We start from the raw sequence: 14,310 nt of genomic DNA, 5'->3' as shown, positions 1-14,310 counted from the left end.
CCAAATCATAGGCTAACTAATAGAACCCAAATGACTTTCACTAGCTAGAAAGAGATTGTTGGCCCATAGCTGCCAATGCCCTTAAACTATTGTTTCCACTTCCAAAATGTTCACATAGGTATTTTTTGAGAGATTTTGTAATTCCATATGTCATAGTCATATCTTAAAAACATTTTTTTAAATTTATTTGCAAGGAAAAAGAGAGAGAGAGAGAGAGAGAGAGAGAGAGAGAGAGAGAGAGAGAGAGAAGGAAGAAGGAGGAGGAGGAGGAGGAAGAGAAAGAGGAGAAGGAGAAGAAAGGACTTGGATGCCAGGCCCTCTAGTCTCGGATGCATGCACCACCTTGTGTATCTGGCTTTATGTGGGTCATAGGGAATAAAACAAGGGTCATTAGGCTTTGAAGGCAAGTGCCTTAACTGCTTAGCCGTCTCTCCCACCTATAGTGATCTTTTCAGGGAGGTAGGGAGAGCAATTTATCACTCATCTGTGTTTAAATCTTCATTTACTCTGGAATTCTGTTCTGGAACAGTGGCCTGTGAGCTATTCTGAGATGATAGCTTCTTCTGTGGACCCTTCCCATTGGTGTTACTGTTTTTCACTTCCATACATCACGGACTGAACTGAGCTTTGGGCACAGGGCATGGTGGGTAGAGGATATCATAGTCCGGGAGAGAATAGGCTAGTAATCCCATCATCCCCAGGGAGGTTTTTTTTGTTTTTTTTTTTTTTTCAGTTACAGCTATAAGGTCAGTTTGAATTTCATCCTTAAAGACATTTACAGAGAAGGATCAAGGCCTTCTATAGCTTTCTAAGAGGCTTATTACTAGACATTAAATAGATCAAGCCATAAAAAATAATTTATAGAAATCTAAAGAACTCTGCTTTCAAAATTGGCCTTGATATCTACAACCTCACAGTGCCTAACAATACCTTCACAAGACCCTTATAATAGGAAGGAAAGGCAATGACATCAAAATAAAAGAGAGACTAATGGAGAGACAGGGGATATGATGAAGAGTGGAGTTGTGAAGGGGAAGTGGGGGAGGGGAAGGAATTATCATGGTTTATTGTCTGTATGTATAGAAGTTGTCAACAAAAATTATACATTAAGAAAGAACTCTGGGGCTGGAGAGATGGCTTAGCGGTTAAGCACTTGCCTGTGAAGCCTAAGGACCCCGGTTCGAGGCTCGGTTCCCCAGGTCCCACAATAGCCAGATGCACAAGGGGGCGCACGCGTCTGGAGTTCGTTTGCAGAGGCTGGAAGCCCTGGTGCGCCCATTCTCTCTCTCTCCCTCTATCTGTCTTTCTCTCTGTGTCTGTCGCTCTCAAATAAATAAATAAAAAATTTAAAAAAAAAGAAAGAACTCTGCTTTCACCTTAAATTGTCTAGACATAATCTGTTAAAATGCCTGTGTTCATTCTTCAGTTCTCCACTTCACTTTTCCAATAATATGTGATTATTTATTATTCAACCTGTTCTTGCCATGTAGGCTATAACAATTTTTAAAATTTAATTGTGAACTTTAGTGCATAAGTATATTACATATTGCACATATTCCCACTAGGTTATACGTTTATGTTCTCTCTCCCCTTGTAATGCTTCGTTTATAAATTTATAATTAATATTCTTTACATTTAACATAAGAATTGAAGTTTCCAAAATTATTTCTGTAAAGCAAAAAGTATAAATAAATGAACACACATGACTTGAACATTCCAGACTGACCAAGACTATTTATTGATGTGGTACTTTAAGGATGTTTATTGACCCATGGAGATAATAAAGCTGGCACTTGGACTTGTCATTGTCAATATCTTATTCTTATGTAGAGCAGCAGATTCTTGATTTTTGTGTTTTCAGTACAACTCAGAGGAACATTTAAGGATGTAACAATTCAGGGAGCCCTTCAGTTTAGAATGATGGCCATTGTTTTCTTCTTCTGAGTGATGGTAAACAGACCTGGACACTTAGTCCTGAGTGTTATCAAGTAAGGTTCCAGCCAGTCATTCAAAACAATATGTGTTCTGTAAAAGACGAGAATAAGATATTAATTGCATTTCTTTGGAAAGAATACTTGGGAAGAAATAATATTAAGTGTAAAAGAAGAAAAGGCACAAAATGAGCCAACAGTTCCAAGGTAAGCCATTTCCTTGCTGTAACAACCAGCTTTTAGGTACTTGAATTTAAACTGAATAGTTGTTGCTAAAAGCTATTATGTTATTCAAAGAACTCAGGTCCATGTTTTCAGTAGTATTTATCTGCCAACTAAATTTGCTAGCCTCTGGTTAGTTTAATCTTCATGGCTTCACTGTAGTAGAGTTAAAAAGACAGGGTTTATGGATAGAGGCAAAACTATAAGTTTTTGTTTGTATACTCATATAAATATGTTATATTTCTACACAACCAGTCTCAAGGGGATAGTGTATACTGGCTAATATAAATAACTTTCAACTAGGTGTCAATACTAGTTATAGCCAAAGCATATAAAGTGATGCTTTTATTTTTTGTAATACAGCATTAACGAAGACATACATTAAAGAAGAAGTGATTACATACCGTAAGAGCTCCATTTAGACAGACATGATGTGCTTGACAAAAGCTGTTGGATGACAAAGATGGTTGACAGTCAGAATATTTCATTAAAAAGAAGTTCGTATTTCACTTTATTTTCTAAATGACTGCCTACTTGTTCCAACCATGTTATTGAGCTATTGTTCCTTGTAATGTGGAAAAATGCTTACAGGTAAAAAGTTAGGTTTAGTTATGATGGAAATGAAGATCTACTTGGTTTGTCTTCTTCCCTCCTTTCCTTTTTTAGTTTTTCTTTTCTTTTTTCTTACTTTTTTTTCTACTGTGGGATGTTCAGAGTCTATATTTGCACCAAAGCTATCAACATAGGTTTATTTAAATGTGTCTAGTACTCTTTGGAAATACGTTTTCAAATTTGATTAAACAACCTTATTTTACACTTTTATTTGTGTATATATTGCTTTCATAATTTTTAGGTGAAAATACTATAAATTGGTACTAGCAGGAAATAAATAATTGGCTACTATGGCTTGTCTTCATTCTCTCTCTCTCTCTCTCTATCCCTCCCTCTTTTCTCCTTCTCAACTATGTCTTTTGTTCTGTAGCCGAGGGTAGCCTTGAACTTCTGGTTTAGCATCCTGAATGCTTGGATTGCAAATATGTGCTGTCATACCTGGTTATAAAATGATTTTCATGTTAGCATAAACACTACACAAGAGAACAAAATTTCAGCACCGGCTCTACTATGAATGACTTCCACTAAGTAACTAAACTGCTTTGGCCTTCAGTCACCTCATTTTGATATTTTCATTTTCATTATTGTTTGGAGTTATTAAAGGACTTCAAAATTTCCCCAACTTTAGTGTAGATCATGGCACAAGCTCTGTTTATTTCACTGGCATATTGTGAAGATCTAACAAGAAAATATATGTGAAAACACATGTTAACCTGAAAGGTGCTTTGTGGGGTTGCTGAACACATTGGGATGAATTTCACTTACCTGTTTGAATCACCACTGGACATTTCCTTAGAGTTAGGAAGTTGATTGATAATCAATAAAATAATTAGCATATGCATATCAATAATTTCAAGAGAAGGAATCTATCCTCAACCCACTCAGGTAAGTGGGGCTGAAGCTACAGGTGTGTGTGGCAAACGTACCCTCATAGTTAATGCAGCCATTGGAGTCTTCTTGACCAGCCAGCAGGGCTTCCACCTCTTCCTCTTTCATCTTCTCTCCTGATGAAACAAAACCCCTTTTCAGAAATAAGATCAGAGGATATTTAAAATTCCCCCATGAGTGATCAATTGTGTTCTCTCGGATCTATGACTTGACTCTTGGAGGATAAACACATGTGCTTACTATTTCCTTGGCATGTAATAAGCTGTTGATAGACTGGTTTTGAATGAACAAATGAATGAATGAATGAAGTGCATATTGTCCTTCATTATCCAAAATGTACCTGATAACAACCACAATGCTTCGTATACTCATTGCCAGTACTTCATGTTACTACTTCACCCCAAAGATCTAGATCACAGCGGCCAGTTGAAATAGTCCTTGGCTTTTGACTATTCTTTTTCATTTTTTCCTTTGTAGTCTTTTCTCCCAACTATTCTGGTTATGACATGATTCTCCCGTCATGATTTTGTTTCCTGTACATTCTGTCCTATTAAGCCCACCAAAATGAATTCTCCTTACCCAGGGTGGCAAGAACGTGACGGAGCTCAGCACCCATGACTGTGCCATTGCCTTCCTTGTCAAAGACACGCAGACCCTCAACAAAATCTTCATAGCTTCCCTGGTCCTTGTTGTTAGAAATAGCTTGCATCATTGGCAGAAATTGCTCAAACTCAATTTTCTTGGCATTCATCTCTGGAAGAAATTTCAGGTTGCAGAATTAGTAGCTACTATAAAATGCCATCTCTGAGTCACAAACCAGACTTGAGAGTTCTTTTCAGATGACCTAAAAATATCTTGGTACAGCTGGAATTTCAATGGGTAAACTGCTAAATGACAAAAATATGGCAACGGGTAACAGTAAGAGCTCTGCTGTCCAGTGCTGAGCTTTCCCCCATTCCACTTCTCACAACGATGGGGCATTGGGCAACTTTGTTAACCTCATCGTGTTTTTCATCTTTAGTTTTTAAGATAAGCCTCATGTATTATAGGCTAGCCTTAAAATCACTATGTAGCTGAGGATAACCTTAAACTCTAGAGCCTCCTGCCTCTATCTCCCAAATGTGTCACCATTCTCAACTTGACTTTTTAAAGCAATTTGTTCATCATACTTTCATTTGGAAAACAGTGTTTTGAGACTTAACTAACATAATGCATACAAAACTTATTAAAATGCCTGAAACGGCCTGGAGAGATGGCTTGGTGGTTAAGGCACTTGCCTGTGAAGCCTATGGGCCTAGGTCCAACTCTCCAGGTCCCATGTAAGCCACATGCATAAGGTGGCACATGCATGTGGAGATTGCTTGCAGTGGCTAGAGGCCCTGGCGCACCCATTCTCTCCCTCTCTCCCTTTCTCTGTCTCAAATAAAAATAAATAAATTAATTAAAAATGCTTGAGGCTAATTGAATGCTTAATTAACTGTTAGTATTTCCAGTTTAATATATAACTTCTAAGAAAGCAATGTCAAATTACTGTGAATTATTACAAACATATATTAACCAAACCTTGCATAGTTCTCCAGTGCCCTAAGCTTTTGTAGGCTTTTCAGTGTTTCTAAATTTTGAAGTAATTTTGAAAAGAATATTATGAGGAAAGAGTGCATGTCTAATATCCTGTGATATACTGACGTCTTTCCAATGTAGAGGCCCAGAGATACTACAACTTCCTTCACAATCTGACATGATAAATCTCATTCACAGTAGAGTATATAAATTAGACTACTCAGATACATACAAATAGATGAAATTATATAGTTTCAAAATAAAACTCCCCTGTTCTCTCCAAGAATGGAAATCCAGCACTTAAGTAATATTAGAAAGATTATATTTGAGTATTTAATAATGAGCCTGTACTTAGTAATGGCTTAATAGACGGATGTTAGTGAAGCAACGACATTTAACAATAAGGTTTACCCAGTTGTTCTCTCACATTACACCATGTTCTCAGTTCTTTTCTAGATAATGTCACTGAACATTTCTCCAAAGAAGAGAAAGACTGTGGACCATTCCATATGAGGAGACTTATGTAGAGATAGTTTACAAAGGAAGGAAAAGAATAAAGGAAAAGAAGGAACAAAAAGAATTTCCAAGACAGTCTTAGTTATTAAGGATAAATCCATGATTATTGGTCTTCCCTCTCACTTTTCTCCTACTATCTACTTGACAAACTTTCCATTTTGTGTCCTATTTTATTTATGTGGTCACATTTTAAATGGGTTATTCTACTTTGCCATGTGCCACTGGGATTCAAAGCAATTTCCTTGTTCCAGACTAATGATTGGATTTCTGTATTAAGTGAATGACTTTTATAATTTTGCCACTGATTCCTGTTCCAGGATTTACCTGGGGGAACTGAATGCAGATTTTAGTTTAGAATTTTCATATATATATATATATATATATATATATATATATATATATATATATATATATATATTTGATTGGATAGAGAAAATAATTAAGATGTTATCTGTCTTTTCTTAAGTAGGATAGGATGGCCACTGAGGCAATGTAAGAGGACAGTACCCTGGCCGAAGTCAGAGGGTGCTTTTTAGTCACTTCAAAACACTAAGACTTTGGGTTATGCACTGTTATGCATTATGGGAGCTGTAGTAAGTTGTTTTTGGAGCAGGGAATGCCTCTGAGCATGTCTCAACCTGTGGCTCTTACAATCTTTCCTCCCCCTCTTCCACAAAATTCCCTGAACCATGGTGGGTGAGTTTTAAGTCTACTTCAATGATGAGCTCTTAGGAGCGTCTGGATCTCTGCTTTGGTAGGTGTTACGTATCCTCAGGGTCTGTCTCCTACACGCTGGCACTGATGATCAGGTTTAGCATGTAAGCAGCACTTTTGTATAGTGAATACCTGTAACCCCACTGAAGAGGGTCCCCAGAGGAATGGGGGAAGGGAAAAGGAAAAAGCGGGTACGAACACATCATGTATCCATTTAAAATATGTTGTTAATAATAACAATAACAATAATAAAACAGAATCTATGAAAAAAACACTAAGACTTTATTTCTACAGTGTTTTATTTATTTAAATTAAGAATACATTTTCTCTTGAAGGATGTCATTATGATTCATTCAAAAGCACATGCTATGTACACTCTGTTTTAGCCATACTTAACATTCTGGTCCAATCGGATTTTTGCCTTTGAATGTTTGAGGTCCACACAAAGTGATGATAATAAGATAATCTTCATTGCTAGGGCTCCCCACAATGAGCTCTCCTTCATTGCTAGGGTTCCCCACTATGAGCTCACCTTCATTGTTAGGGCTCCCCACCATAAGCTAACCTTCATTGTTAGGGTTCCCCATGATGAGCTAACCTTCATTGCTAAGGTCCCCATGATGAACTCACCTTCATTGCTAGGGTTCCCCAGAACCTTCTTGACCTCTGCATTGGTGGGATTTGTGCCCAGAGCCCGGAGGACATCGCCAACCTGGCTTAAGGTGATCTTGCATTCACCTGTTCTGTCAAACAGGAGAAAGGCTTCCTTGAAGTCTGTAAGAAGCAAAGAACATTAATGTGTTTTTATTCTTCAGCAAAGCTTTCATTTAACCCTTGCTCCTTCAAGAACTCAACTCAAACTCTTCTATTGTCTTACTCCTTTTGCCAACCACTCAAGTTATTGTCATTTTCCCATTTTCTTATATTAAACAGTCACCAGAAATACTTTTGGCATTTCTTTGGAGGATTATTTTAAGCAGCATTTAGATTTTCAAGTAATATTATTATTAATAATATATGGAAATTAGAGCTTCCAGTCACAATTTATTCCCATTTCCTTCACCTATGTAGGAATAGGATTGGCTTTAAAAAGACTGAAAAAACTCAGTCCTTCAAGTAATTATAATTATAAATGTTAATAAAATTTCAAAAAACCTTATTTATAGCCAGAGTTATGTTATGTAAGCTTAATTTAGAAACTTTAAGTAATACAGGAAACCTCTTCTTGAAGTACAAATTTCATAGGCACTCTCTCAACTGTTTTTCTCCAAAAATGACTTCATTTTTTCAGGAAGGATTAGTAGGGTGAAACAAGCCCATCAAATTTATAGTGTCACTTAACCATCTCTATTTATGACTCTAGCATACTCCTAATATGATGGATTCAGAGAAATAAATAATTTTTGGATGAATTGTTATATCTTACACAGCTTTTTATTTCAAACAACTCATATCACAAGATGTTGTTGATTCAGATTTATATCTTAAGGATGTATTTTTAAAATTTTTATTTATTTATTGAGAGCAATAGGCAGGGGGGGGAGAGAGAGGGGGAAGAGAGAGAAAGAGAGAGAGAGGGAGAGAATGGGAGCACCAGCACCTCCAGCCACTGCAAATGAACTCCAGATGCTTGCTCCCTTTTGTGCATCTGGCTTACATGGGTACTGGGGAATTGAACCTCCAACTGGGGTCCCTTAGGCTTCACAGTCAAGTGCTGAACCACTAAGCCATCTCTCCAGACCCAAGAATGCTTTTTTTTTTTTTTTTTTTTTTTTGAGGTATGATCTCACTGTAGCCCAGTCTGACCTGTAATTTACTGTGTCGTCTCAGGGTGGCCTTGAACTCATGGTGATCCTCCTACCTCTGCCTCCCTAGTGCTGGGATTAAATGCATGTGCCACCATACCTGGTCCAAAGAATGCATTTTTAAAATAAGTGCTATATAAATAATTGTAGATTCATATGCCGCTGTAAGATATATTTCAGAAAGATCCATGTCTCCCAAGTTTACTTGTACTTGTGTTTTGTGTATGTGAGCACGTGTAGTACATATTTTAACACACAGCCTTTTTAATTACAATCACCCTATATGGTGACTTTCTGTATAATTTGTCATTCCTTTTGACAGAACTGGCTTTGCCTTTCCCAATTATCTTGACAATAATTTAGAAATATTACATATTTCAATGACAGCAAAACAGAAAGGGGGGCTACTATGGATTTAGGGACAGTAAAAGCATTTCAACTGAAGCTTCTAGATTTAGCTAAATGAAATTTTCTGGGAAACCCGGAGGTATTGGTTGTTATACTGAATTCCAGTAACACTGAAAACAATTGTGACTGAGTTTGTAGAGCTGAGAACATTCCTTCTAGGCTGTGAGTGGTCACAGATAAAATTGTGCTCTCTGTACAGGCCACTCAGCCCAGTATCCTGTCTCATGTGCCCTGTTCCCTTAATCTGACTTTGTACCACCTACGCTTTGTCACAACTGGCTCCAGATCACACTGTCATTCTTTGCTAAAACTCTGTGCAGTTTGACTCTAATGCATCATTTCCCTAATCTGAACAAACACACTGCAAGCCTTGTGGAGTCATTAGTCAAATATTACTTCTCATCTTTGTAAAGGACATGTGAAGCTGAACTATTCTTGTTACTGGCTCCAGGCTTTTAGGCACAGAGTGCTCTGAAGGCTCACAGTTACCCTGGTCAGATGCTGATGTAGAAATAGGATTTTTATGGCTGTAATGGAATCACTCTGACATTAATCCTTTTGATGACTTAAAGGCTGAGGCCACAAAAATGGATTTTGGGCCCAGACTGTTAGCTCAAGTCTTAGTTATTCTTTTCAAGGGTCTAGAACATGGATTGGCAAACCACTTTCCACTTTTTTTGTCTGTTTGGTTTTATAAATGAAGTTTGATTGGCATCCAGTCATGCCCATTTGTTTACATATTATCTGATCTTTTTGTACTCTTTGTGGGCCAGAGTGGAGTTGTTTTTACACACTAGCTTATAAGCAAAGTGCAAGAATTTTACTATTTGACCCTTTATGAAAGTATTTTTTGACCTTTGGTCTAAAATCACACTGTCTTAGAACTTTTCACTAATGATGTTTTCTCTGCCCTAACAGGCAGTTACTAATTGTAGTTTTGAACACTTCAATGTGATCAGTAATTATATGTAATTAATATATGAACATATTGCAAATTGGCCATATTCCCATCAGGTCAAGCTTTTATGTCCACTCCCACTTGCCTCCTTCCACTGAAGGTCCTTCTGAATTACCTCAAGTTTAAGCAGCCAAAAGTAGCTGCTTGCTACTTTACTGGCAAGTACAAGATTTGAACCTTTAGAATGTTACAATTTCCCAGGTTTTTTTTCTCTTTAATTCTATTTTCTTTAAGTAAGGAAATTAATTAGCTTGGATTATTTATGAAAGTATAGGAAATCCATTTAATTTAAAAGCTCCAAAGCTCATATTTGTTTTCTTGATACAAAAGACAGGGCTGGAGAGATGGCTTAGCGGTTAAGCACTTGTCTGTGAGGCCTAAGGACCCCAGTTTGAGGCTCGATTCCCTAGGACCCACGTTAGCCAGATGCACAAGGGGGCGCATGCATCTGGTGTTCATTTGTAGTGGCTGGAGGCCCTGGCATGCCCATTTTCTCTCTCTCTCTCTCTCTCTTTTTCTTTCTGTCTGTCACACTCAAATAAATAAAAAAAGTTAAAAAACAAACAAACAAAAAACCCCCCAAAAGTCAACCAATCTATATACATCAATGTTGACTCAACTTCTGTGTCTAAAACTTATTTCCCATGTGGAGTAATAGGGCTCATGCTTAGCATTAAGTCTGTTGTCTCAAGAAGGGTTTTTAAATCTCTCATTGCTTGGTCCTACACTACTTTAGTGGCTATAAAGACATTGTAAATGAAGTACTAGAGAGGGCTAGAATTCAGGAGCTAATGGCATAGCAGTATCTACTTAAAAGTGCACTAAAACCAAACAGATTGTAGTAGAATCACCATTCCCACTAAGAATAAATTTCTTCATGATAGAATCTTGAGCAGTCTTGAGCCATAACTCATCTAATCTGTGTGAGACCATCAACAGTGATGCAAAGGTCAGGGAGTCTGGATGAAAGCAAATATCCCTTTGATTTTAATTGATATCGAAGCAGAAATATGACAATCATGATACTGAAACAGACTAAAGGATGTGGAGTTCTCTAGGTACAGAGCAATTATTACTCACCCATAATTATTTATATCCTTATGTATCATGATATCATATTATTATAGACAATAATTTACATAACATCACATAAATAAACCATTTCTGTCTCTCTTTTCTCCAGATGTAATTTTATTCCCATTCATTTATCTTTTTTGATAAAACATCTCTCTCTACACTTCCCAATGCAAAACCCAAGCATTTTGATGCTAAGGGATCTGTTAGATCCAAAACCCCAGAGGGAATAAAAATTAAAGTGTTAAGAGAGCTATGCAGATTTCTAAAATCTCAAGAGTTTGGGGATTCATTGGTAGTAACTTTATATACTTTATATTTTATTATTTATTTATTTTTAAAATTTGCTAGAATACAAACAAGTTTAATTTTGGTATTTTCAGATAATGTTTTTGTTTCCTTTTCTTCCTCCTTCTCCTTCCCTAGATCCATATCTCTTACCCCCCAGTAATTTTTAACGAAAAAAATTTTAATCTGTTTGAGTTCATGTCAGATTTTGATGAATTCTTTGGGTGCTTTAGAAAAGTCTATGCTCTGTCTGTTTCTGCCTTGTAAGTCATAAAGAAGAGCTAGATAGAAGATGTCTAATGCTTCTTCTGTCACATGAATTCACTTTTACTCCACAATTTACTATGTTTCTCATTGAAATTATGTAGATCTGATAATTTGGACAGTTTTATTATAAATTTTATTTACCCAGTTGAACACTTCAGAGTTGTTAAATCGTTACGGTTTGATTAGCAAATTTACTTTCTAAAATATACATCCTTTGTGAGCATATCATATATGGGATTTCCTATTATTATCAATCTGGTTTCACTTAGTAATCAGTGAATATAGAACTTATTTTATGATCTGTATCTTTTATTTGCTTAAATCTTTGATTACTGATTATAGGCTAGGACTACACAGATTTATATTTAGAATGATTAAAGCAATTTATATTTAGAGTGGCAACACCAGTGTAGATAATTAGAAAGAGCTTAGTTCATCCCAAGGGAGTTTCTTTTCTCACATTCCATCTTTATGAGTCTGTAAGTATTAACAACTACAGCTTTTAAACTTACCTTCCTGCTGTTCCTTAGAGAACTCGATCTGTTGGAAAGAAATTCAATCACAGAGAATATTTTAACGAGACAAACATGTCCTGATTTTTAGATGCATCCAGCCAATTCCCTGAACAATCTTCAAAGTAAGCTCTCAAAGTCAGCCTACTTTTCTGAGTTCAGGCATAGCTTGGACACGAACAGCTTGAGCCACAAAATAGCATGCCTTGGGGTTAAGTGACATTTCAAAGACTAGGCAGAGTTCTGCCTATATCTGCAGAAGAGAAACTCAAATCACTTACCAGCAATCTGGTCGGCACTGAAGGACTGTAGTGGTGGAGGGAGAAAGAGAGAAACAACTAGTACTCTTTGAAATGCATTGACAGAATAAGTGCTTTCTGCTCTGAGACCTTTAGGAAGTTATGCGAGTGGCTAGCATGAGAAGGTTGCCTTAGGATACTTTTGGACCTAGGAACATAAAAATCTATTGCAAAAGATAATTAGGAAACATTTCTCTATATCTTCATGAATCAAAGATTTTTTTTTAAAAAGCTCAATCCTAGCACTTCCTAGAATGCCATAATAATATATAATGCTTTAATCATATGCTTGATAAAGTGCAGGATATTAAAAACTGCAGATAAATTGCATATATAGACCACCTAAAGTCTTTCTGCTGTTTCTTATGTACTAGTATATAACGCTCCAAAGAGTGAGAAGCAATTTACTTAATTTTAACAATTATGGAAGCCCATTTTAAAGTATAATATTTTGTTATGTATGCAAGTTTTTTCTCTTCTAAATTTAGACAAATCTTGCATGCTATAGCAAAGCTGGTGAAGCATAAAGAACCGCTCTGGGGGAGGAAGACACACTTTCTGGTTGGCAATAGCTCAAAGTAACCTCTCTTGTCTTCACCATAGTTTATCAAAACCAAGAGGAGTAGACATTATGCTGGCTATGTCCTCTCCTCCATTTGATTCCTTGTCTGCCTGTCTATTTAATAAGCTCCCAGTCACCATCTATATCCTCTTATAATGACAAATAGTTTTCGCATAGGACCCACCATGATGGAGTTCTGGGCTGCAAAACAGCAGTGAACCTGAAGAGTAAGTCCAAGGCAGCTCCAGTCCCTGAGTAAGCCCTCTTCCTCTAAGGCTTCCTTTTTATTTCTGGGCAAACTGATCTCACAGCTAGCATCAGGTTTCAGAGAGCAGTTGCCACTCCCCTTGGAGACTTCTTTAGCTTTCTTAGGGCAAAGAAAAGAGGTAGCTGTCCCCTGAAGGCTATATTTAGGAAACCAGAACCTAGGAGTGTGCAGCCCTAGTGAGACTGAAGCCTGTCAGTACTTTTATGGTCGTTATCTCTGAGATGCTTTCTTGCAATGTCTTCCTTTCATAAGTTTCTTTGCTCAGTGGTAGAGGAGCTCAGAAGTTCTCTAGGGCTCAGGCTGACTGACCCCTTCTGTTGGTGAATTCTGGACTTTGTAAATGTCTAGTCAGCAAGTTTGGGTATTAATGGAACTTCTTGGCTGAACTGGTTTGAGGTTTCAAATGGCAACTGGTTTAGAAAGATCATTCTCTGAAACTCTGTCCTTTATGGTAAGGTTCAGAGAACTCACAAAGGCTGTGGATGTGCCCATGTGGAACGATAGTCAGGTCCCGAAATTTCCCATTAAAGATTGCTCTTTTTGGCACTTTACCCCCTCCGGCCTTCTCTTGGGCAGGGACTCTTCATACTCTCTCCTCTCCTTATGTTAATCTAATAAAGTCTCTCTAAACTGTACAAAAGATGATTAGACTTTTTTGCAAGCTGTATTCATAGAGGTAGAGGTATAAACTCAGCAAGGAACGATTTGGGCTCCAGTTTCTACTGCTCTCTTGACACCATGTCTTGGCACTGTCCCCTCTCCGTTTTCTGACAAACTAATTTTGCATTCTTTTCTTCTTTCTTTTCTTCCTTTCTTCACTTTTTCTTTCTTTCTTTCTTTCTTTCTTTCTTTTTTGTGTTTTGAGGTAGGGTCTCACTCTAGTCCAGGCTGACCTGGAATTCACTATGTCATCTTAGGGTGGCCCTGAACTTACAGCCTGTGATCCTCCTACCTCTGCCTCCCGAGTGCTGAGATTAAAGGTGTGCACTACCTTGCCCAGCTCAGTATTGCATTATTTTTCTTTGCTTGCACATATTCTTTTAAATTTTTATATTGAGTTTATACTGGACCATGCCAAATATGTCTCTGTCTTGGTCAAGTACTTCATGCCTCAGTCTCTGGACTAAGAACAAAAGAAGGCTTGTGGACACAAAATTGCACATTAACACTTGAAAGGTCTCTAAAGGAACTGACCAGCAATGAATTTTCATAGCAGCTGTCTGAAAATAGAAAATTGGGATGGTGTTAGGGAAAGTGGTACTAGAAGAGCTCAGCTCTAGAAGGGCCACTAAAGTTCAAGCCAGGTGTTTATGATGTGATTATGTTATGTATGTATTTCAAGTATCTCATAGTAGAGTAAGGCGGAGATGAAGTGTAACTCTTCAACCATTTCATTTTTAAGCACAAAGTCTCTCCTGCTAGAAAG

The 14,310-nt window shown here is 37.2% G+C and overlaps 1 protein-coding gene across 1 annotated transcript; it reads right to left on the bottom strand.

Annotated features, from left to right (window-relative positions):
- Window positions 1-1,714: 1,714 nt before the first annotated feature.
- Window positions 1,715-12,853, bottom strand: Myl1 (myosin light chain 1). Its single transcript, XM_004653517.2, has 7 exons — window positions 12,801-12,853; window positions 12,037-12,061; window positions 7,074-7,217; window positions 4,233-4,406; window positions 3,692-3,769; window positions 2,558-2,600; window positions 1,715-2,025 (listed from the first exon to the last, which is right to left on the bottom strand). The coding sequence occupies exons 1-6, from the start codon at window positions 12,801-12,803 to the stop codon at window positions 2,572-2,574; spliced, it is 453 nt and encodes a 150-aa protein (XP_004653574.1). The 5' UTR covers window positions 12,804-12,853; the 3' UTR covers window positions 1,715-2,025; window positions 2,558-2,571.
- Window positions 12,854-14,310: the final 1,457 nt, after the last annotated feature.

Source organism: Jaculus jaculus, chromosome 4, assembly GCF_020740685.1.
Source record: "Jaculus jaculus isolate mJacJac1 chromosome 4, mJacJac1.mat.Y.cur, whole genome shotgun sequence".
NCBI classification, from domain to species: domain Eukaryota; kingdom Metazoa; phylum Chordata; class Mammalia; order Rodentia; family Dipodidae; genus Jaculus; species Jaculus jaculus.
The sequence above is the reverse complement of the archived record's forward strand: the minus strand, read 5'-3'. Positions and strand labels throughout refer to the sequence as shown.